This window comes from Eptatretus burgeri, chromosome 1, assembly GCF_056783735.1.
Source record: "Eptatretus burgeri isolate ZD-2024b chromosome 1, Ebu_testis_v1, whole genome shotgun sequence".
Taxonomy (NCBI): domain Eukaryota; kingdom Metazoa; phylum Chordata; class Myxini; order Myxiniformes; family Myxinidae; genus Eptatretus; species Eptatretus burgeri.
In genome coordinates, this window is record NC_140961.1 from 144,249,203 (window position 1) to 144,272,937 (window position 23,735).

Consider the following 23,735-nt stretch of genomic DNA (forward strand, 5'->3'; position numbering starts at 1 on the left):
CTACTTTAATGTGGGACAATGCAAGTGGGATGATGCCTGGAAAAAAAGATACCACATTTGTACTTATCAATTACAAGAAAGTTAGAAAGCAAACAGACAATTATGCTAATGACCACGAGAGATATCTATCCATTATGCAAAAAAAAGAATTCATAGAGCACAACGTTGGCAAACTGTCTGACTTTCAAGAAATGTGGCCAGTATGGGTTTTATCTACCACAGGTGAAATCAAGATGTTTGGTGCAGGTACTGTGAAAGAAGAAGAAGAAGATCTACTCATTTTGCTTCTTTGGACATATAGGGCTGTTGAAGCAGTTTTCCTTGGCTGGGGGCACAGTCAACTGTAGTACACAGCGTAGCTGACTTCGACAACATGGAAAATATTTTCTCTGATGAAATATGGATAAAGCAAATGAAGGATGCTCCCTCGACTGTTTAAATTAATACTGTTGCGGACCCAAAGTTGTGGGTGTATGAGGGTGGGGTATCCCTAGTTAACCTCCGCCATCGAATATGGACGGAGGTTACTGTTTTCACCTCTGTCTGTGTTTGTTTGTGAACAGTATTACGGAAAAACTCCTCGACGGATTTCGACGAAACTTGGTGGGGGGGGGGGGGGGGTTAGGTATGGTCCAAGGATCATGCCATTAGATTTTGGACTTGGTCCAAAGTCTAATATGGCCGCTATGGCGGCCATTTTGAAAAAATATTTGAATTTTTTTTTTGCATTTTTACATGTTTTAAGTGATTTCCAACCCCCCCCCCCCCAAAAAAAAAATTGTTAGAGAAAAAAAACCCCAGAAATTTTGCAACTTTTTTTTCAAAAAAATTCCGTTTTTATTTTTTTTGCATTTCTACATGCACGTCGATCTAGTTTAGTTTATTCAATCGAGGTTCAGGAGAGTCTGATCCCTTTTGACCTACAATGAATAGGATATCAGGTTCACTTAAGTGACCCAGCAGTACTGGCGGCGGAGGTTTTGCACTCCACCGAGTGCTCCCCCTCTAGTTATCCCGGAACTCACCGGGAATTGAGGCCATCGTACACGAATAACTTAGTGTCACGGCGGTTCGCTAATTGACAGCGAACGCCAATAAGTTGACCACATGACTCAGGGTCCTCTGTCTGACAACCATTTACCTTAGAACACGTGATCTCCTTTCCGGGGAATTGCACCCTCGGCAATTGTGCTGTTGTTTATCTTTATTGGATTTTGGTTTATGTGGCCGAGCTTTCCGCTAGCACAATGCCGGACTGATGTGAAAGCCACTCAGTTTGGGGTATTATAACCTCCCGGTTAATCTACACACAGACATTGTTGGACCAATCGAAGAAAGGACAACCACGGGCAGATTAGAAATATAACAAGAATAATTTATTTACAATGAGCGATGAGGGGTATGGGAAGGAGGGAAGGGAACTCAAGGGTTTTATTGGCGTCAAAGGGGCAACTGGGACAGGGAAAGAGGAAATGCAATGAAAAGAGCAATCAAGATATGTATTTACAAAAAGGACAGAGAATGTACAAGTTGCAGATTTAGCTTAACCTTTGCCTTACCTACCAGATAACAAAACAGGGTACCCATCAGACCACACACACATTGGGGAGACAAATTGGGAGGGGCAGGATGGCCTCAGCCTCCCAGTATGTACATCACTATCACCCTCCCAAGCTTGGAAACACTCTTTGGAATGGTCCCAACACTGCTTTCCACAACCGATGATCCACGAGCTCCGGCGGGAGCACAAATCAAATCGTTTTGGTCCAGGGCAGAAATGACCAGGGTGTGATGACTAGGACAGAGAGACAGAGAGCAAGTGTGTGCGACAACCAGGACCAAGATAGCTCCAGGGTGACAAGAATTTGAGTGCGTGCCACAACCAGGAACGAGAGAGCTCGAAGCAAGATAGAGTGACAACCAGGATCATGATAGCTCAGGGACAACGAGAAGGAGAAAGAACGAAGCGCCGAGTGCAACTTTATAGCCCCGGGGACAGGAGGGGCCAATTAGCCACATGTCAGATCTTCTGAGGCAGCCTGGGATCAGCTATTGGGGCACGTCAGATCCTATGAGCTAGCCCTATGCCAGCCATTGGAGGGTTCCCCCGCAGCCCCACCCATTCTGCTGCCCAGTCAGACATTCACTCACTTGGTCCTTCTGGCTGTAGTCAGGAGCAGAGCTCCACACTTAAAACATGGGAAATCAACCCTTCTACCCTCATGCTCCCTGGACGAACCCCACATGTCCGACAATGTCCATGGCACAAAGCCAGGGAATGGGCCAATAATTTCAGGGAAACTGGGTCGTGTCCTGATCCGTTTACCGGTCATTTTGGGTTGAAGGGAATGAACGGAGATTAGAGGAATGAAATACAGTGCAGGGGTAGACTGCAATAAATTACATTACAGGGTAGATGTCCATACAGATGAATAAGGACTTTTGGGGGCTTGAAACAATAAATGGGAATTCAAGAATTTGGCGCACATTCCAAAATACGGGTGTGAGTCGCACACGTTGAACGTCATGACAGTAAAACACACACGCCCTACGTGATGGCAGTCAGGGCACACGTCATCATGCGCTGATATCTCTATTATCTCATTGGGTTGAGAGGGGATGCTAACTACCAAACCCAACGCATACAATTACATAATAACCACAAAAGGAAGACGCTGTTCTTAACGTTCATTACGGAAATAACTATTCTAAAGAGTCTACGTGCTGTGTGCGTTTAAATCTCAGCATGCGGTTTATAAAACCGCAACAATACATTTAAATTAGATCTTGTGTCAGGTACCAAGATGGATGATTGTTTTGTCTTTGTTTTTCAACATACATGTACACTGTTACATAATCAATTGCCTGATAGCATCCTGAAACCAACACTGTTTCATTAAAATCTGTAACTTTTTGAAAATTGAGTAACTAATCGAAAAATTAAATAATTGATTGATTAATCTATAAATCAAAACATTCCCTTCATAGCCAAATCGCTTGTTCACTGTCATGTCCAAATATCAGCTTCCTCGCTCAAAAAGTGCCTGAGAATATTGCCAGATGAGAAATAAAATAAATAAGTAATTAATAAATCGATAATAATTGTGTAATTAATCAATTAATTGATTAATCCCCCAAAAATCGTTTTTGCCAATGCACATTTCACTTTTGTCTTCAAATTTCAGCTTCCGAGCTCAAATGATTCTATATTCTAAAAAAAAAACATATATTGCTCAGAAAAACAAACTAATAAAAAAATTACTCATCGAGTGACAACTTGGCAAAACAGCACAGAGCAGAATGACACTCGGTAGAGTAGAATGGTACTCGGTAGAGCGCATACCTCTGCCAGGTGGAACAGTGCACATTTTGGATCCCACTGAACCAAAATCCAATCCGCTTGTTCTTGTCACCTATTCAACTCATCCACCTTGTTTTGTCACAACTAATCCACAACTTTTTGAGAGATTGTGATGTATTCAGTTTTTGGCCATATCTATCCATTTTAGAAATCAGGCCTGTGTTGACCTTTTGACTTTAGAATTAATTGTTTGTTGAATTCAGCGACCTGACCTGAAAATGCTCTTCAAATTTCAAGTCAATCGGTTGAAAATTAAGGATTTTAGAAAATTTGGCCCAAATTGGCCTTTTGGCTTATGCAGCCCTTTTGACCGATGTTTACCTCAAAATTAGTAGGTGATTGAATTCAGTGAGCTGATTTGCAAATGATCTTCAAATTTCAAGTTAATTGGATTAAAATTGAGGATTTTAGAAATTTGGCGTATGTTGACCTTTAGGTCTATGTTGACCTTTTGGCCTGTTTACCTCAAAATTAATAGGGGTCTGAATTTGGTGACCTGATATGCAAATGCTTTTCAAATATCAAGGCAATCGGATGAAAATTGAGGATTTTAGAAATTTGGCCTATGTTGACTTTTTTGTCTATAGTGATCTCAAAATTAATAGGTGGTTGAGTTCAGTGACCTCATATGCAAATGGTCTTCAAATTTCAAGTTAATTGGATTAAAATTGGGGATTTTAGAAAAGTTGGGCCAAATTGGCCTTTTGGCCGATGTTGATCTTATAAGTAATAGGAGCTTGAATTCCGTGATGTGATATGCAAAGTGTCTTCAAATTTCAAGTCAATCGGATGAAAATTGACAATTTTAGAAACAATTAAAAAATTTGGCCTATTTTGTGTTGACCTTATGGCCTATGTTGACCTTTTGATCTAAGATAACCTCAAAAGTAATAGGTGGTTAAACTCACTGACCTATTGTGCAAATCCTGTTCAAATTTCACGTCAATCGGATGAAATTTCAGGATTTTTAGAAAACTTGGCTCAAATCGGCCTATCGGCCTATTGGCCTAATGTGTACCATTTTGGTCGACCGGATTTTACGAAACTTTAATGCGAGACCGTCGCAGGGTCGGTGACATTAATCTCTGAAAATTTCAGAACGATCGGTTGAGCGGTTTGGGCTGGAGGTAAGCGGATAGACCAACACACAAACAAAGAAACAAACACACAAACAAACAAACAAAAATTGCCAAGTAACAACCAAACGGAGTAAAAACTGAGTACTCCCTTCTTTTGGTGCCCGGCGATGGTGTAATGCACCGCGTGGATATGGAATTGGGGTCCACACACAGCCTGAGGGGGCCTACACAGCCTGAAAGGGTCCACACACAACCTGAGAGGGTCCACACACAGCCTGAGGGGGTCCACACAGCCTCAGGGGGTCCACACAGCCTGAGAGGGTCCACACAGCCTGAGAGAGTCCACACACAGCCTGAGGGGGTCCACATACAGCCTGAGAGGATCCATACAGCCTGAGAGGGTCCACACACAGCCTGAGGGGGTCCACACACAGCCTGAGGGGGTCCACACACAGCCTGAGAGGGTCCACACACAGCCTGAGAGGGTCCACACACAGCCTGAGAGGATCCATACAGCCTGAGAGGGTCCACACACAGCCTGAGAGGGTCCACACACAGCCTGAGAGGGTCCACACACAGCCTGAGAGGGTCCACACACAGCCTGAGAGGGTCCACACACAGCCTCAGGGGGTCCACACAGCCTGAGAGGGTCCACACACAGCCTGAGAGGGTCCACACACAGCCTGAGAGGGTCCACACACAGCCTGAGGGGGTCCACATACAGCCTGAGAGGATCCATACAGCCTGAGAGGGTCCACACACAGCCTGAGGGGGTCCACATACAGCCTGAGGGGGTCCACATACAGCCTGAGGGGGTCCACATACAGTCTGAGGGGGTCCACATACAGCCTGAGAGGATCCACACAGCCTGAGAGGGTCCACACACAGCCTGAGGGGGTCCACACACAGCCTGAGGGGGTCCACACACAGCCTGAGAGGGTCCACACACAGCCTGAGGGGGTCCACACACAGCCTGAGGGGGTCCACACACAGCCTGAAAGGGTCCACAAACAGCCTGAGAGGGTCCACACACAGCCTGAGGGGGTCCACACACAGCCTGAGGGAGTCCACATACAGCCTGAGAGGGTCCACACACAGCCTGAGAGGGTCCACACACAGCCTGAGGGGGTCCACACACAGCCTGAGGGAGTCCACATACAGCCTGAGGGGGTCCACACACAGCCTGAGAGGGTCCACACACAGCCTGAGAGGGTCCACACATAGCCTGAGAGTGAAGAGGGCAGTAAGGTAGGGGTCTTTCACTCAGAGAGTAGTTCATCCATGGAATGATCTCCCTGGAAAGGTGGTGGGAGTACAAACAGTGGATGGGTTTAAATCGGTATTAGATGGGTATCTGGTAGTTATGGAGACAGAGGGGTGTAGGTATGTCGGCAGGACGTTCAGGTGGTGTGACCATTGATGGATGATTGTGTGCATGTGGACCGAGTGCTGTTGGTGGGGGTCTCGTCAAAGGGGTGATGTGTGGTTGATGTTGTGTTTTCAACCAAACCCGTGCCTCCCTCCCCTGGGGGGGGGGGGGGGGAGAAAATACAAATACTACAAAAACTACAAAAAAAAACACAAATTAGATAATTGAATTTTTTTTTACATTTTCTACTTTTCATCCTTGTGTTGATGAATAAATGTCGTGTAATTGTGACGTCGGCATGACGACCTGAGTGGCCTCCACCTGTGTCGTGTTTCCTTGAGCTTTTGTGCACCTGCGATACGTCGCAGGTAAGTCACAACTGCAAATTTTGATTTTAGAAGCACCTGCACGTCATGAAAACATTCCTGTTTCCATGGCAACTACGCAGTATCAATGGGAACATGACAATGCGTTTATATTTATTTATATATATATATATATTTCATCAAGCAAGTTAAAATGATTACATCCTGAATACTTGGAGTTGTTTTAAAACTGCTGTTAATCCGCTTTTGATGAAAACCTCGAGGAAGGAGAGACCTTGAGTGTTTGTTCACCTTCTCTCTCACACCCAGTGGAAGGTTTCTTTTGTCAGAGAAATAAATATTTAACGTGTGCGTCACAATCGCCTCTGTCATGGCCCGTTTCCTCGTGACGTGCCGGCCGGTAATGTAAATAACACGAGGAAAAACGTGTATTATATTAATTATCACAATTTCAACCATCACACGTTAAAAATTCGCGCCAACAACGTAGGTTTCCTTGTGACGTCACCGTGTCGTGCGTCAAGGTACACTGCGCCGTGATTGGTTGATTTCGCGGTGTCATGAATCGCGTTGCTGTGATTGGTGGGCGCTCGTTGTAAGCATGTATGTGATTGGTTGATTTCGCGGTGTCATTTGCTGTGATTGGTGGGCGCCCGTTGTAAGCATGCATGTGATTGGTTGATTTCGCGATGTCGTGAATCGCGTTGCTGTGATTGGTGGGCGGTCGTTGTAAGCATGCATGTGATTGGTTCGTCGTTGGCGCACTTTCATCCAGACGATTTGTGGTTGAATTCGCGGGTTTTGTTGATGTGTTTCTTGCTGTGACTTTTTTTTTGCGATTCTTCTTCTGAGTGTTCATTGATCTTCCAAACGATCTTTTGTTTCGTTCGCAGCAATGTGGAACAACCAGAGTGAGCTTTCGATCGTTTGTGTGTGAATCCGTGTTGTGTTTATTGAAGTCGAACGGCAGCGAGCACTCGCGAGCACAACGACTCCGACAATGGTCTGATAATGTAAATAAGATGCTTGATGTGGAACGACGAGAAACCAGAAGGGGAGTGCTGAAAGTGAGGAACGTGTGGGGAGAGGGAGGTAAATTTAAACCGTGACGTCAGCTGTTACCGTGCGTGTGGAATGTACAGTGTGACCGCAGGTTACAGTGTTGCCACAGGTGTACAGTGCGACCGAAGGTGTACAGTGTGACTCTGGGTGTACAGTGTGACAGTGGGTGTACAATGTGACTCTGGGTGTATAATGTGACTGTGGGTGTACAATGTGACTGGGTGTTCAATGTGACTGTGGGTGTACAATGTGACTGTGGGTGTACAATGTGACTCTGGGTGTACAATTTGACCATGTGTGTACAATGTGGGTGTACAGTGTGACTCTGTGTACAGTGTGACACTGGGTGTACAATGTGACTCTGTGTACAATGTGACCATGTGTGTACAATGTGGGTGTACAGTGTGACTCTGTGTACAGTGTGACACTGGGTGTTCAATGTGACTCTGTGTACAGTGTGACACTGCGTGTACAATGTGACTCTGGGTACAGTGTGACCATGTGTGTACAATGTGGGTGTACAGTGTGACACTGGGTGTTCAATGTGACTGTGTACAGTGTGACCATGTGTGTACAATGTGGGTGTACAGTGTGACTCTGTGTACAGTGTGACACTGGGTGTTCAATGTGACTCTGTGTACAGTGTGACACGGTGTACAATGTGACTCTGGGTACAGTGTGACCGCGGGTATGCAGTGTGACTCTGGGTGTACAATGTGACCACAGGTGTACAGTGTGACCACAGGTGTACAGTGTGACTCTGGGTGTACAGTGTGACTCTGGGTGTACAGTGTGACTCTGGGTGTACAGTGTGACACTGGGTGTACAGTGTGACACTGGGTGTACAATGTGACTCTGGGTGTACAATGTGACTCTGGGTGTACAATGTGACCCTGGGTGTTCAATGTGACCCTGGGTGTTCAATGTGACACTGGGTGTACAATGTGACTCTGGGTGTACAATGTGACTCTGGGTGTACAATGTGACTCTGGGTGTACAATGTGACTCTGGGTGTACAATGTGACTCTGGGTGTACAATGTGACTCTGGGTGTACAATGTGACTCTGGGTGTACAATGTGACTCTGGGTGTACAATGTGACTCTGGGTGTACAATGTGACTCTGGGTGTACAATGTGACTCTGGGTGTACAATGTGACCGTGGGTGTACAATGTGACACTGGGTGTTCAATGTGACTGTGGGTATTCAATGTGACTGTGGGTGTACAATGTGACTCTGGGTGTACAATGTGACCGTGGGTGTACAATGTGACTCGGTGTACAATGTGACCATGTGTGTACAATGTGGGTGTACAGTGTGACTCGGTGTACAGTGTGACACTGGGTGTACAATGTGACTCTGGGTACAGTGTGACCGTGGGTGTGCAGTGTGACTCTGGGTGTACAGTGTGACCACAGGTGTACAGTGTTACACTGGGTGTACAATGTGACACTGGGTGTACAATGTGACTCTGGGTGTACAATGTGACTCTGGGTGTACAATGTGACTCTGGGTGTACAATGTGACTCTGGGTGTACAATGTGACTCTGGGTGTACAATGTGACTGTGGGTGTGCAATGTGACTCTGGGTGTACAATGTGACACTGGGTACAGTGTGACCGCGGGTGTGCAGTGTGACCACAGGTGTACAGTGCGACAGTGTACAGTGTGACTCTGGGTGTACAGTGTGACTGGGTGTACAGTGTACAGTGTGACTCTGAGTACAGTGGAACCGCAGGTGTACAGTGTTACTGTGTACAGTACGACTGGGTGTACAGTGTGACTGGGTGTACATTGTCCAGTGTGAACACCGGTTTTCTTGTGCCAATTCCAACACCGACAAAACATCAAACAACAAATATTATTAATGTCTGTGTCGTAAAACCCTCGATCAAGTGATATTTGTGTTTGTAAAATGTTAATAATCGCAGAACCTGTCATGAACTTAAATATAATGAATGATTGAGGTCGTCCATCCCCATGTGGAGTTTGAATGTGATGAATGATTGAGGTAGTCCATCCCCATGTTGAGTTTGAATGTGATGAATGAATGAGGTAGTCCATCCTCATGTCGAGTTTGAATGTGATGAATGATTGAGGTAGTCCATCCCCATGTTGAGTTTGAATGTGATGAATGAATGAGGTAGTCCATCCTCATGTCGAGTTTGAATGTGATGAATGAATGAGGTAGTCCATCCCCATGTGGAGTTTGAATGTGATGAATGATTGAGGTAGTCCATCCTCATGTCGAGTTTGAATGTGATGAATGATTGAGGTCGTCCATCCCCATGTTGAGTTTGAATGTGATGAATGAATGAGGTCGTCCATCCCCATGTTGAGTTTGAATGTGATTAATGAATGAGGTCGTCCATCCCCATGTTGAGTTTGAATGTGATGAATGATTGAGGTAGTCCATCCCCATGTGGAGTTTGAATGTGGTGAATGATTGAGGTTGTCCATCCTCATGTCGAGTTTGAATGTGATGAATGATTGAGGTCGTCCATCCTCATGTGGAGTTTGAATGTGATGAATGATTGAGGTAGTCCATCCCCATGTGGAGTTTGAATGTGATGAATGATTGAGGTAGTCCATCCCCATGTGGAGTTTGAATGTGATGAATGAATGAGGTAGTCCATCCCCATGTGGAGTTTGAATGTGGTGAATGATTGAGGTTGTCCATCCTCATGTCGAGTTTGAATGTGATGAATGATTGAGGTCGTCCATCCTCATGTGGAGTTTGAATGTGGTGAATGAATGAGGTCATCCATCCCCGTGTATAGTTTGAATGTGATGAATGATTGAGGTAGTCCATCCCCATGTTGAGTTTGAATGTGATGAATGATTAAGGTAGTCCATCCCCATGTTGAGTTTGAATGTGATGAATGAATGAGGTCGTCCATCCCCATGTGGAGTTTGAATGTGATGAATGATTGAGGTAGTCCATCCTCATGTCGAGTTTGAATGTGATGAATGATTGAGGTAGTCCATCCCCATGTGGAGTTTGAATGTGATGAATGATTGAGGTAGTCCATCCCCATGTGGAGTTTGAATGTGATGAATGATTGAGGTAGTCCATCCCCATGTGGAGTTTGAATGTGATGAATGATTGAGGTAGTCCATCCCCATGTGGAGTTTGAATGTGATGAATGATTGAGGTAGTCCATCCCCATGTTGAGTTTGAATGTCATGAATGATTGAGGTCGTCCATCCCTGTGTAGAGTTTGAATGAGGTAGTCCATCCCCGTGTATAGTTTGAATGTGATGAATGAATGAGGTCGTCCATCATCATGTTGAGTTTGAATGTGATGAATGATTGAGGTCGTCCATCCCTGTGTAGAGTTTGAATGTGATGAATGATTGAGGTCGTCTATCCCTGTTTGCTTTTCTCACGTACGCCGGCAGTCGAGCCTGACCATCCCTCGGGCATTACTGGTCTCCAACAAAGTCATGCCGGGCGTGAAGTCGCTCGTAACAATGCCGCGAGGTATCTCCCATGGAAATTTCGTGGCATTGCCACTCTCAAGTGATTGTTAATCGCCGAATTGTGTTCATAAATGACCTTAAATTAATTGTCTTCTTCGTGATGCATAAATGCAATGTTATAATTAAATGGCGTCGAAACAACGTTTAAGTCACAATCTCGTGATATTTTACGTGACAAGTGTATTATTACATTGATTAACTGGAAGTGCACTCGGTGAAGCGCACACCTCTGCCACGTGATGCCTGATCCACGAGAACATATCTGTCCCGTTACATTTTTGAAATATCATGCTATACAGTACAATATAGTTTTTGGCCCGATCTCTCAACGGTGAAGAATCACTTTGAAAATTAAATAATTCTCGTTTCCAGTTCCGGATCCGGATCTTCACCAAAATCAAATCAATTCATACGTGTAACACACCCAACGTGTCCACACAATTTTATTCGGATCCGTCGACTACTTTTTGAGATATCCTGCACACAAACAAACAGACAGAAATGGGTGAAACCATAACCTCCTTCATCTCCGGTGACGGAGGTAATCATCGAGTTTTTGAACGAGGGGTCCACACTGCACAAAAATATTTCACTCGCACTGATGTCGATGAATGTAGCGCACACGCACACACACACACAGGTGAAGAGTGCAACATTCTCGCGTCCAGTCGACAGGATTTGATGTCCCATATTTCCTCCCAGGTGGATCCCGAGGGAACCGATACTTAAACCCCTTCTCGGATCGATCGGTGCACCCACATGCAGAGCATCCCATCATGTCGCAAATGACCATGAGAAAAACAAGACAAAGTTAACTTTGTCCGAAAGTTTAAAAGTTTATGGCGGTGCAGGGATTGAGGTGGATATAGCAAGGTTATGTGTGGTCTGGTAGTGGTGGAGTAAGATAAGGAACTGGGGTAGGGTAGATTTGTAGTTGATGGGGGGTTATTGGTCGAAGGGAGCCAGCAGGTGATTGCTTGGAGCGGTGAGGAAAGATAAGGGAGACATGGTTGGGTAGAGTTGTTTGCTGGGATTGTAGGAGGAAGGCACACTCACCTCCAAACTCTCTCTTGCCTGGGTTAGAATCTCGACTCTGCTATAAACTGTCATCCGGGTGTTTCACAGGCAGGGTGATTCATCAATGGGTGTGCCGTCCCTCGGATGGACGTTCATCGGGAGTCTCGTCTATCGGCATTCTTTGGTGTGGACGTTCAAGATGCCATGGTGTCCTTCACGAAGAGTAGGCGAGCTATCGCTGGCACTATGACCAAATTCCAAATTTGACTAAGTATACTACAATCCAACCATTTCCTCCAGGTCTTCAAAATGGAACTGACTGAGGAAGGAGGTTCCACAACTGCGAGACTCCATTCGTAACCCTGATGCTGCATAGTTGCTGCTGGTTTGTCATTCCAGGTTTTGAACGAGGAGGAGGATATTCTAACTTTGGTGGTGTTGGCGGTGGTGGTGGTGGTGCTGGAGTAGGAGGAGGAGGAGGTTTCCAGCAATCTCCTGGAGGATTTGCACCTCCTTCAAGCACTCAGGCTGAAAGAAAAGGGGTTTGCTCTGTTTATATTTGCTCACCTGCATTATCGCATCGTGTACTATCTCGATCGTGCTTTCGTGTTCCTCAATGTAAGGAACATTGTTCCTCAATGGCGTGTAAAACAATGTAAGATTGTTGAGCTCATCCCGGTTGATGTGAACCTCAATTTTTTTTTTCTTTCTTCCCAGCGCACTCGAGTTCAACAGATCATCGCCTGTACGGTCTCACAGCTGCTGGCTGCCAAACAAACGGAGGATGTTTTCCGTCTTGGGGATATTGAGTTGAATCAGGTTTGTGTACGACATCGTCGTCCGCTTTTTGTTTCACACGGTATCAAGCTGCCCACCTTCCCTGTTGTCGTGAATGAATGAGGTCGTCCATCCCCATGTGGAGTTTGAATGTGATGAATGATTGAGGTAGTCCATCCCCATGTGGAGTTTGAATGTGATGAATGATTGAGGTAGTCCATCCCCATGTTGAGTTTGAATGTGATGAATGAATGAGGTCGTCCATCCCCATGTGGAGTTTGAATATGATGAACGATTGAGGTAGTCCATCCCCATGTCGAGTTTGAATGTGATGAATGAATGAGGTCGTCCATCCCCGTGTGGAGCTTGAATGTGATGAATGATTGAGGTAGTCCATCCCCATGTTGAGTTTGAATGTGATGAATGATTGAGGTAGTCCATCCTCATGTCAAGTTTGAATGTGATGAATGATTGAGGTAGTCCATCCCCATGTATAGTTTGAATGTGATGAATGAATGAGGTAGTCCATCCTCATGTTGAGTTTGAATGTGATGAATGATTGAGGTAGTCCATCCCTGTGTAGAGTTTGATTGAGGTTGTCCATCCCCATGTATAGTTTGTCCCCACAGTCTTTTTCCCTGTTGTCTTCCCTGTTGTCCTCACAGTCTTTTTGAACTCTGAGATTATCGTGATGTCATTACTTTGTTTCGCCATTGTGAATTGTGGTGCTGCGCGCACATCGATGTGTCACCCTGCCTGAGACGCGAGTCCGGTGGTAATTCGTGCAAGGCCGCTGGCAGGGACGTCGTTGCATTTGACACTGTGCGATTATGAAGGAATAGGTCTTGCTGTGCACCGTGATTCTGTGACTGCTATTCTCTCCACAGGTCACGCTCGTGGGGATTGTCCGACAGTCTGAGAAAGCCCCTACAAACATTCTATATAAGGTGGACGACATGACAGCAGAACCCTTGGATGTCCGCCAGTGGGTAGATGTGGATGTAAGTCCTGAATGTTTAGCTCTTTGCTATTCGCCTTCCTGTTTGACTTGTCAGACTTTTTTTTTTGTCCTTTTCATGTGAGCAAATGGACTTGTCCTCCGTTGCCAGGACATGGGCAACGAGGGGACCGTGATACCTCCAAGCACCTACGTCAGGGTCGTGGGTCACTTGCGTTCATTCCAGGTGCGGTCGCGGCGCTACCCATTGATTCAGTTGCACACTATGGAATGTCTGCCTACATCAAACTTTAACATTTACCAAAATGGCACCAGGAGCCGTTTTGCGCATTGAATACATTATGGGTTAACAGTTGTGATGTTGTGGGTTCGAATGTTTATTTATTGCCTATCCTCATTTTGTGTTGGGCACTGTTAATATTGTTGTGGTTACCAAATTCGCAAACCACCATTCAGGTCCCTTAGGTGAGATATCTCGGTAAGTATATGTGTAGTTAGGCCCAAACCCGTTGTCTAGTGGGAATACATGTCATTTATGCGTGCTGCGACTCTTCAGGATAGCCGTTTTTCTTTTACTATCTTTATTTTGGACCAACCGCCATTGTTACCACCACCAACCACAACATCAACCACCCACCGCGGCGCCGCTTCACGTCACACCTCGCAACCGTCGCATCGCCACCGTTCTTGCGCCGCTTGTGGGTACCGGTGTTGGACTCGTGCAGGGCGCGCGCCGAACAGCGTGTACAAAACCACGGATTTTCCGCTCCAAAAACGGATCAAAAACGACACACGCCCACTTTTGTGCCGTCCAATCCGTGAGCGAGGGGCGATTTGGCCCCGCCTCCAGGGCGTTGGAGGGCGGTCGCTATATGCAAATTTATGGATCAAAATGCATTCACGCCCACTTTTTCTCGGGCCAATGGGGAGCGAGGTGAAAGGTCGAAGGCAGGGGGTCAAAGGCGAAGCCACGGGGCTTGTATAAGCGACCGCGTTCGTCAGTCGAGTGAGTTAAGACTTCGCAGTCGGTGGAGTTGGGAAGAAGAAGCAAGAAGGAGTTGGTCGTCGTCGTCGTCGTCGTCGTGTGCGTTGGAGTCGGAGCGAAGAGGACGGAGCTGTGGAGAGGCGGCGAGGGCAGACGAGGGGGTGCTCGCGTCGTGCCGGGAGCTGCACACCAGGGAGGCCGACGGCGCGACCTGGTCGAGGTGGAGACGCTCGTCGCAGGACTCGAGGCAGAGTAAAAATCCTCCTTTCCCCGAGAATCAGCAACCCCCTCCTGTTTCCCCCCGCGCTGAGATAGTGCGACCAAGGGGGCCCCTTCCCACCCCCTACCAGACACTGTCCGCGAGGCCCGCGGAGTTGAGGCACCATCGCCGCTCCGCGTCTCATCACCAGACGGGTAGGCCCGACCCGGTCTCGGCCTCAGGCCCGCCTCATCCTGGAGGGTGGTTCTCTTTTCTTTTGCTTTGGGAATATGTGTTGTCGGCGCCGTCTGTGAAGTAAAATTGTATGTGTTGCCGTGTGCTCGCGTAATCGGTATTAGATCTGCATTGTCGCATTTGCTTTTTGTGTAAAATTGCATTGTGTTTCTTTTCCTTTTCTATGTGCTTTTGGTGGAATTGAATATGTGTGCTTTCCGTTCATCGCGAATAAATGTGATTTGTGTTGAACTGTTTCCCGCTTCGCTTCGTCATTTCTTTCATTGAATCCTCATCTTGCTTCACGTAAAGGGTTGGTAGTGGGCTGAATACGCCCGATAATTAATCGAACCGTCGAGGTCGACGAATAACACCGCTCGGTTATCCCGATAGTACGGAACGGGTCGCTTAAGTGGCCCGTGTCCGAAGTCGACCTGCGGCGAGGTGCGATCGCCCGGTCTACCCTCCGTGTGGGTACTTAGGTAGGTCGAATTTGGCGAGCAACCCTATCCCACGCGGGGGCCGATTGGCTCGATCGCGGTGAGACCGAAAGGTCCACCCGTGACTGGTTCCCGGCGTTAGTCCGAGAGGGTCACGACTGGATTGTCCGTCCGGTGGGCGACGTGCCGCGATTCGAGTTACGTGGCCGTCAGCACGCCGGCGGGCGCGAATCCGTAACACTGGTGTCAGGTCGTGCGATACAAACTCATCGCCCTCCTCGCAGCACTGGTTACGGAGAACGGGAAAACGGGCTGTCCTGTCTCCAATTAAATTCACGGAAATCGGTCCAGGGGTGAGAGAAGCGACCCCCGATTCCCTCCAAATTACGAGCGATTCAAATTAACCCTTTAAGAGAAGCAAGATGGCGTCTCAAGGCGAGCGGGAGCCGGGGGTATTAGAAATGGATGTAGAATGTGTAGGATCCATGGCCCAGGATGGAATGCCCGTGCAGGAACATGAACTCGTCCAACTGAACCCAGAGCCCGAAATGGGTGCGGCAGCGGCCGCGGTGTATGACACCTCCCCCCCCCCCCTCCACCAAAACCCTTCCCCAACCCTTGCCGAAACGGCTCAGCTGAGTGCATCTGACATAGCCCAGCTATGCACCATGCTGGCGGAAATGACAGCGAAAATGGATGCAAACGCAAATGAAATTATAAACAAAATGAAAAGCATGAACGAAAAGATCGATGCGAGTACACAGCAAATGAAGGAAGAAACGAAAAAGCTGCGGGGTGAGACGCAGAACATGGGCCGATGCCTGCAGGCGGGCATGAAGGCCGTGACCAGGAAGATAGGAATGGCGACTCCACGTGTGGGAGCGAACGAGCTGGAAGGGGGTGCAACGGCTGACAGGCCCGCGGTGGAGGCGGGTGAAAAAATAATTCGGGGGGCGTGTTGGGCGAGGGTCGTGACAGAAGAATCGACGGTGACCAATAGGGAAAATTAAATGGGGAGACCAAAACGTGTGAGACGAGACACGAGGTGACGACAACAGAAACTTATAAATGTATAGAGACACGGGAGACAAAAAAAATAGAGGAGAGACTACACGATGAAGACGGGGTAAGTGACGCACACACACACACACGGAGGTAGTGGAGGATAGTGAGGTTGAGCTCGCGGAGCGTGTAGGGACCCAGTGCGAGCACCTGGATGGCCTCCTCCAGGAACGAGGGGAGGGAGTATGCCCCCTTGAGGCGAGTCACGACCAGGTGAGTTCGGTCGTGCTTTGCGAGGTTGAGGGGACGGGTGCTGTGGACAGGTGCACGGAGAGCTTGGGGGGTATAGAGGCCCCGGAGACCCTAGTGGGGACACGAATCCCCAGTGTGGTTGTCCCTGTGTGTGTGGTGCAAGGTGTGAGTGCGTCCCCGTGTGTGGAAGCGACCCCGTGTGTGAGTGGTGTGGTGGCGATGGTGCCAGAGTACGTGCTTCCCAGCACGCCGTGTGTGGATGAGGCACCGCGGTTGAGTGCCCCCGCGTGTGTGAGTGAGGGACGGTGTGTGGATGAGGCACCGCGGGTGAGTGCCCCCGCGTGTGTGGATGAGGCACGGAGTGTGAGTGAGGCACCGCGGGTGAGTGAGGCACCGTGTGTGAGTGAGGCGCCGTGTGTGTGGATGAAACGGCCAGTATGAGTGAGGCACCGCGGGTGAGTGCCCCCGCGTGTGTGAGTGAGGCACGGAGTGTGGATGAGGAACCGCGGGTGAGTGCCCCCGCGTGTGTAAGTAGTATGGTTTGTGTGAGTAGTGAGGCACGCGTGAGTGAACGGCCGTATGCAAGGGAGACCGTGTGTGTGAGAGAGCGGTATGTGAGGGAGATGTCGGTCAGCATGCGGGAGCACGCAGCCGCGTCTCCCGGTGTGAATATAATGGAGTGGAGTGTGAGCGTCGTAACACGCAGGTGTGCGTGGGTCGAATGGCGACGACGACGGCGACATGAGAGGAAAGAAAGCCGAGTAGCGGCTGTAGTTGTTTCGGGGACCGTGCCGGGTTCACCCAGCAGTGAGCACGCGGTCCGTGCTGTGCAACGCACGAGACCACCACGTGCTCGCTTGCGAGAGTGAAGTCCCGGTCCGGAAACGCACGCGGTGGATTTGCCGATCCCGCGGACGGACAAAGTTTAGGCAGGATTATGGATTTGGACCGGACGGGTTCTCCACGCGATCGTGTGTGTTAAGCTCCAACGGGCAAAGCACATGTGTTCGCGTGGGGAACCCCTCGAGACGTGGGGCTTGTGTTTTTTTTTTTTTATGCGCACGGTGACGCCATGGCTGCACGTGGGGTTGGAATCCGGCAGGAGGGGTATCTCTGCCGGATGGTACCGTCCAAGGAGGGACGAGGAACACGTGCAGCTGCATGACGTCACGGGCAGGTGCAAAGTGCGCGAGTTGCCGCGGTGGTGCTGCGTATGTAAAAAAAAACAAAAAAAAACAAAAAAAAAAACAAGCCTCACTTTCGGGTGCACAGGATTCCTGGGCAAGGGGTGGAAGACCCCCTTACCTAGGGCACAGGATGGAAACTAGTTAGGGGGAAGGGTTAGCTTAGCTAGACCGACTTCATGGGGCAGGGGTAAGTCCTCATGGAGTCCGTGGAATGGATTAGGTAGAGGGATTTAGTGAGCTTTAGGTTGGGAAATAAAATGATTTATTAGGAGACAGTGACAGACTTGTGGATGTGTAGAGTTGACGTAGTTTAGCTACGTAGTGTTAAAAGGAACGTGCTACTAGTTTAAGGGACGACGTGGGAGCACGAGTTAGTTAGGGGAGGTAGTTAGGAGGATGGCAGAGTTCAGCGGTGTGTGTGTTGAAGAGTTGGTGAGTTGTGAGGTGAGTACATGATGAGTGAGTGAGGCCAGCGGGTCTGTGTGAGTGGAGCGAATGGGGACTGCATGGTGCGATGAGTGATTGGGGGAAGGAGTGACTCCCGCCCAAGGGACCCCGGGGTCAGTGTAGAGTGAGTTAGGGGGTTAGTAAAATTTAAAAATGGAGGTCGTTTTGCTGTTGGTGGGAATGTAGGCTCGAAACCCATTTGGAGGGGTGCAGGAGCCCTGTTGACGGGCTTGGGAGCGTGGCTGCGAAAGGTGAGTATCGCTGAGTGGGTACCCCGGGCACCAGGCTAGTCGGCCGCGGTAGGCCATGGGCCCATGGGGGGCTGGGATAGAGTAGTGGGCACGGGTGCGCCTGCTTGGTGCGGGGGCCCGGGGCGCCATTAGCCGCGTGGGCAGTGTTGTGGGCAAGGGTGACCCTCGGAAAGGGGCCTGGGAAGCCAGCCTGCCACGTGTGCGTTTCAGGGGAGGTGCCATGGGGGGCACTCCCCGGTGTTAGGGAGCTGGTAGGCTCGGAGGCAGTGTAGTGCCCGGGGGTTCCATAGCGGGAGAATCGGCAGAGGGTCGTGCCTGCCAAAGGGAGCCACGTGTCCCAGCCATGAGACCGTGTGAGGGCACGGAGAGAAAATTGGGGGGCGAGGCCCGAAATTGTGAGGACACCAACACAGGCGACGGGAATCTGGGTTGTTAGAACCAATACTTTAAGCGAGAGGCGCTTGTTGAAAGCCCCGGGGTAGTTTAACAGTTAAATGGTTAGGGTAGATTCGGAGATGTACCCCTCCGCACCATCCATCCCCTCGCTGTCGTTGTGGGCCGCTGGACCCACTTGGTTTTGTAGATCGCCGAACTCTGGGGAGGCCATTCTGAGGCTTCGTTGGGCCTCGACACAGGACGCAAGCTCTCCCTTATTCCCCTCCGGGAAGGGAACGTAGGGGTTGGGAGTAGGATAGGTGACAGGATAGGTTAGCCGAACAAGGACGATAAAGGGGGTTAGGGGACGATTTATAGTGGGGAAGTAAAAATAAAAACAACAAAAAAATAAGTTGGGGCTAAATTGGGGTTTGACAAATTAAGGGAGGGGGTATGTACAGTGACAGGCAAAGGCGATAGGTTGGGAGGGAGACAGGTAGGTAGGTCCGAGCCCGCCTTCCAAGTGGCCAGCACCACCGCACTCCCTCCACCAACCTCCACTGAACGGCAAAGGCTGGCCAACTTCATCGGCTGCCCGTGTTTTGCTTCAAGGCGGAGGCCGGCCAACTTCATCGGCAGCTGTTGTTTTGCTGCGAGGTCTGTGCCGGCTGGATCGTCTGCAGCTGCTGTGCTGCAAGGCCTGTGCCGACCACTTCATCTGCTGGCTGTTTTTCTTCAAGGCCTGTGCCGGCCAGTCATCTGCCGGCTGTGTTTGCCTGCAGCGGCCTTCTTCTGCGGGCTGTGTTTGCCTGCTCACCTTTGCCATGCCATGCCCACTGCCCATGTTCACCAGCCCCGTTCAATTTTTGCTCTGCCCCCCCCCCCCGTTCATTTCCATGTGCGCCAGGATCCGCAAGGCAACAGTTTGCAAGCTGCGAGAACTGCCCTGTTGGCAGCTACAACACGGGCCTGCAGTGGCGGCCCGTTCACCGTGTTTGTGTTCATCCATCCATTCGTTGTGTTCATTGCGTGTGCCACTTGAGCTGGCACGGAGACTACGTTGTGCAGCCCATGCACCGTTGTGGTTCACTGCGTTCAGTTCAAAAAGGAAGGCCTTGGACTGCGTGTGAGCAGCCAGCCACGTTCCCTGTCACCTGCATTGTTTTGAGCCAGAGACTGCATGCGAGCAGCCTGGCTCCCTGCTCACTGCTTTTCTTTTGCAGAGTTCATTGATCCTGGGCCATGGTTTAGTGTAAAATTTGTAAGTTAAGGTTAAGATGTACTGTACATATGAGTGCGCCCCCGGCATGTTTGTCTTAGCGCCGGCAATTTTATTTAAGTCGTCCGTGTGAGTGAGTTTGTTTAGGTAGTTACGCAGCCCTCAGGTTATTTATTTTGGGGACACGAATACCATGAATGTCGCACTCAGGGATCCGTAGGTAAAATGTACTAGGGGAAAACTACACATGATGGCACACGAAAATTTGACGACTCGGGACGAGTCTGTAAAAAGGGGAGGGGGTAGTGTTGTGGTTACCAAATTCGCAAACCACCATTCAGGTCCCTTAGGTGAGATATCTCGGTAAGTATATGTGTAGTTAGGCCCAAACCCGTTGTCTAGTGGGAATACATGTCATTCATGCGTGCTGCGACTCTTCAGGATAGCCGTTTTTCTTTTACTATCTTTATTTTGGACCAACCGCCATTGTTACCACCACCAACCACAACATCAACCACCCACCGCGGCGCCGCTTCACGTCACACCTCGCAACCGTCGCATCGCCACCGTTCTTGCGCTGCTTGTGGGTACCGGTGTTGGACTCGTGCAGGGCGCGCGCCGAACAGTGTGTACAAAACCACGGATTTTCCGCTCCAAAAACGGATCAAAATGCATTCACGCCACTTTTTCTCGGGCCAATGGGGAGCGAGGTGAAAGGTCGAAGGCAGGGGGTCAAAGGCGAAGCCACGGGGCTTGTATAAGCGACCGCGTTCGTCAGTCGAGTGAGTTAAGATTTCGCAGTCGGTGGAGTTGGGAAGAAGAAGCAAGAAGGAGTTGGTCGTCGTCGTCGTCGTGTGCGTTGGAGTCGGAGCGAAGAGGACGGAGCTGTGGAGAGGCGGCGAGGGCAGACGAGGGGGTGCTCGCGTCGTGCCGGGAGCTGCACACCAGGGAGGCCGACGGCGCGACCTGGTCGAGGTGGAGACGCTCGTCGCGGGACTCGAGGCAGAGTAAAAATCCTCCTTTCCCCGAGAATCAGCAACCCCCTCCTGTTTCCCCCCGCGCTGAGATAGTGCGACCAAGGGGGCCCCTTCCCACCCCCTACCAGACACTGTCCGCGAGGCCCGCGGAGTTGAGGAACCATCGCCGCTCCGCGTCTCATCACCAGACGGGTAGGCCCGACCCGGTCTCGGCCTCAGGCCCGCCTCATCCTGGAGGGTGGTTCTCTTTTCTTTTGCTTTGGGAATATGTGTTGTCGGCGCCGTCTGTGAAGTAAAATTGTATAAGTGTTGCCGTGTGCTCGCGTAATCGGTATTAGATCTGCATTGTCGCATTTGCTTTTTGTGTAAAATTGCATTGTGTTTCTTTTCCTTTTCTATGTGCTTTTGGTGGAATTGAATATGTGTGCTTTCCGTTCATCGCGAATAAATGTGCTTTGTGTTGAACTGTTTCCCGCTTCGCTTCGTCATTTCTTTCATTGAATCCTCATCTTGCTTCACGTAAAGGGTTGGTAGTGGACTGAATACGCCCGATAATTAATCGAACCGTCGAGGTCGACGAATAACACCGCTCGGTTATCCCGATAGTACGGAACGGGTCGCTTAAGTGGCCCGTGTCCGAAGTCGACCTGCGGCGAGGTGCGATCGCCCGGTCTACCCTCCGTGTGGGTACTTAGGTCGAATTTGGCGAGCAACCCTATCCCACGCGGGGGCCGATTGGCTCGATCGCGGTGAGACCGAAAGGTCCACCCGTGACTGGTTCCCGGCGTTAGTCCGAGAGGGTCACGACTGGATTGTCCGTCCGGTGGGCGACGTGCCGCGATTCGAGTTACGTGGCCGTCAGCACGCCGGCGGGCGCGAATCCGTAACAATATTGTCACTTGGACGGCCCCCACTAACCCGTGCTCGTCTACCTTTAAGCGGGAACTGACCTCGCCAAAGTGAATATCTCGTGGATGACCAGCACAAGGCCATTTCATTTAACCTGGCACCGTATTGTGGACACCGAGACCTCTTGTGGGAAGTGCTGACTTGTGCCGTTGTTGCTCTTCGAAGAAGTCGTGGTTGTTTGTGATTATCTTTGTACTTTTTCTTCTTCTTTCTTATGCAGCACATAGCCCGGGAGTAGCATCATCATTACCGCTGATGCAATGCCACCTTGTATATTGCGATAGGGATTGATAATTTGTTCCAGGTGCTGGTGATAGCTCACCTACTCCTCACAAAGTACACTATGGGATCTTTAACATCCACCAACTAATGTCGGCAGACGAGCCACCAAGTTTAACGATCATCCCCGGGTCGGCAAAACGGTGATGCTGCCAAAACTCGCCCCAATCATTATTATTGGGTCGCCGAAATAGGTGACCCTTATTGTCAGAAATTCTGTCTGTTTGTTTGGATGTTTGTTCGTTTGTCATCAGCCTAATTGGTAGTAAACGTGGGTGGATTTTGACCAAACTCGGGTGCTAGGTACATCTTATGACCTCGTGCTTTGGAAATTGTGATGGTTGCTAGGGACGCTTTGGTTCCCTTGCAACAACCGAAAACCTTCAAAATCGGTACCGTTCACGCGAAATCGATTCCGAAAGCCATTATCCCACGTTGGGTTATGAAATTTGGCAGAAATGATCTACAGGTGATGCTCTATCAAATGTATTCCGTTGTTTGTGATATATTGAATACTTTACCCGCAGCGCCCCCTACAATTAGGGTATGCGCGAAAATTGGCGAAAATTGAAGGCCGCCTTGCGACCAGGTGAGTGCATCGATACGAATGAAACTTTTCAGGTTCATGGTACTCAATGAGTACTACAACTTTGCCTCAGGACATATTGACCGATTTCGCTTAGGTCAGGGGTCAAAGGTCAATTAGTGCAAAAATCGATAATATGCAAGAGCTGGAGGTGCCTTCGCACCAAATGCTACTCCTCCGAGGGTTATGGTCGGATGGTCATGAAAATTCACACTAATCGTCTGGAATACAGTGTGCACAAACGATCGAGCCGGATTTTCGATTTATATCTTTGTTCACCCACAGCACCCCCTCAAACTTTGGGGATTTCCGATTTCAAACCGCATTTTCGGTACTTGTCATTCAAATGGATACCGAGTAGTTATCAGTAGATGGAACTGGATGAGATTTGATATTCATAATCTTAAGGTGATTCCCTATCCGCGATATGACATCCATTTTGCTCTATATCTTGTAGTTTCCATGCTCAGCGACCTATTGCCGCCTACTGGCTTGTTAGGGCTTCAAGCATGGCTGAAGCCCTATTGAATTCGTTAGTATTATTATTATTAAAGGCGTTTTATGTTCTATTGACCGATTTTGTGGCGGATCTGGAGGGAAAACTGTTGGATGAAATTGAACGAAACTTAACAGGATAATTACTCACCACCTGAAGTTTATACTATGAAACATTTGATATGTAGGTCACGTGGTATGGCGGCCATATTGGATTTTATCCAAAACCTAAAAACATCTTCTCCAGAAGGGATAATCCGACAGCCTCAATCTTTTGCACACATTTGCTACGTTCCATGGGAATGTTAAGTTGTTAATTTGGTTCAAATCGTTATTTAATTTATATGATGTAAAATGATGCCGATTCGCCTCATTAAATATGCAAAATATGCAAATGAGAGTTGAAAAAATTTAATGACACCTTTAGATCGGACATAAACAGTGGACTCCCAATATGTTTATACGAT

The 23,735-nt window shown here is 48.9% G+C and overlaps 2 protein-coding genes across 6 annotated transcripts in view; both read left to right on the plus strand.

Annotated features, from left to right (window-relative positions):
- The window catches only part of LOC147035672 (protein phosphatase EYA1-like), a 386,713-nt gene that overhangs the window by 238,542 nt on the left and 124,436 nt on the right, over window positions 1–23,735 (plus strand). The window lies entirely within an intron of this gene.
- Window positions 6,871–23,735, plus strand: part of RPA2 (replication protein A2) — a 42,099-nt gene continuing 25,234 nt past the window's right edge. Inside the window, exons 1-5 of one of the 4 annotated variants that reach the window (XM_085846505.1) lie at window positions 6,871–7,046; window positions 12,096–12,238; window positions 12,414–12,515; window positions 13,361–13,474; window positions 13,583–13,657. In XM_085846505.1, coding sequence (XP_085702631.1) covers window positions 7,031–7,046; window positions 12,096–12,238; window positions 12,414–12,515; window positions 13,361–13,474; window positions 13,583–13,657 — 450 coding nt within the window. In that variant the 5' untranslated portion in view covers window positions 6,871–7,030. Of the gene's footprint in view, window positions 7,047–7,090; window positions 7,228–12,095; window positions 12,239–12,413; window positions 12,516–13,360; window positions 13,475–13,582; window positions 13,658–23,735 lie in introns of those variants that run through there. The other 3 variants (XM_085846497.1, XM_085846513.1, XM_085846517.1) reach the window with 3 other exon arrangements.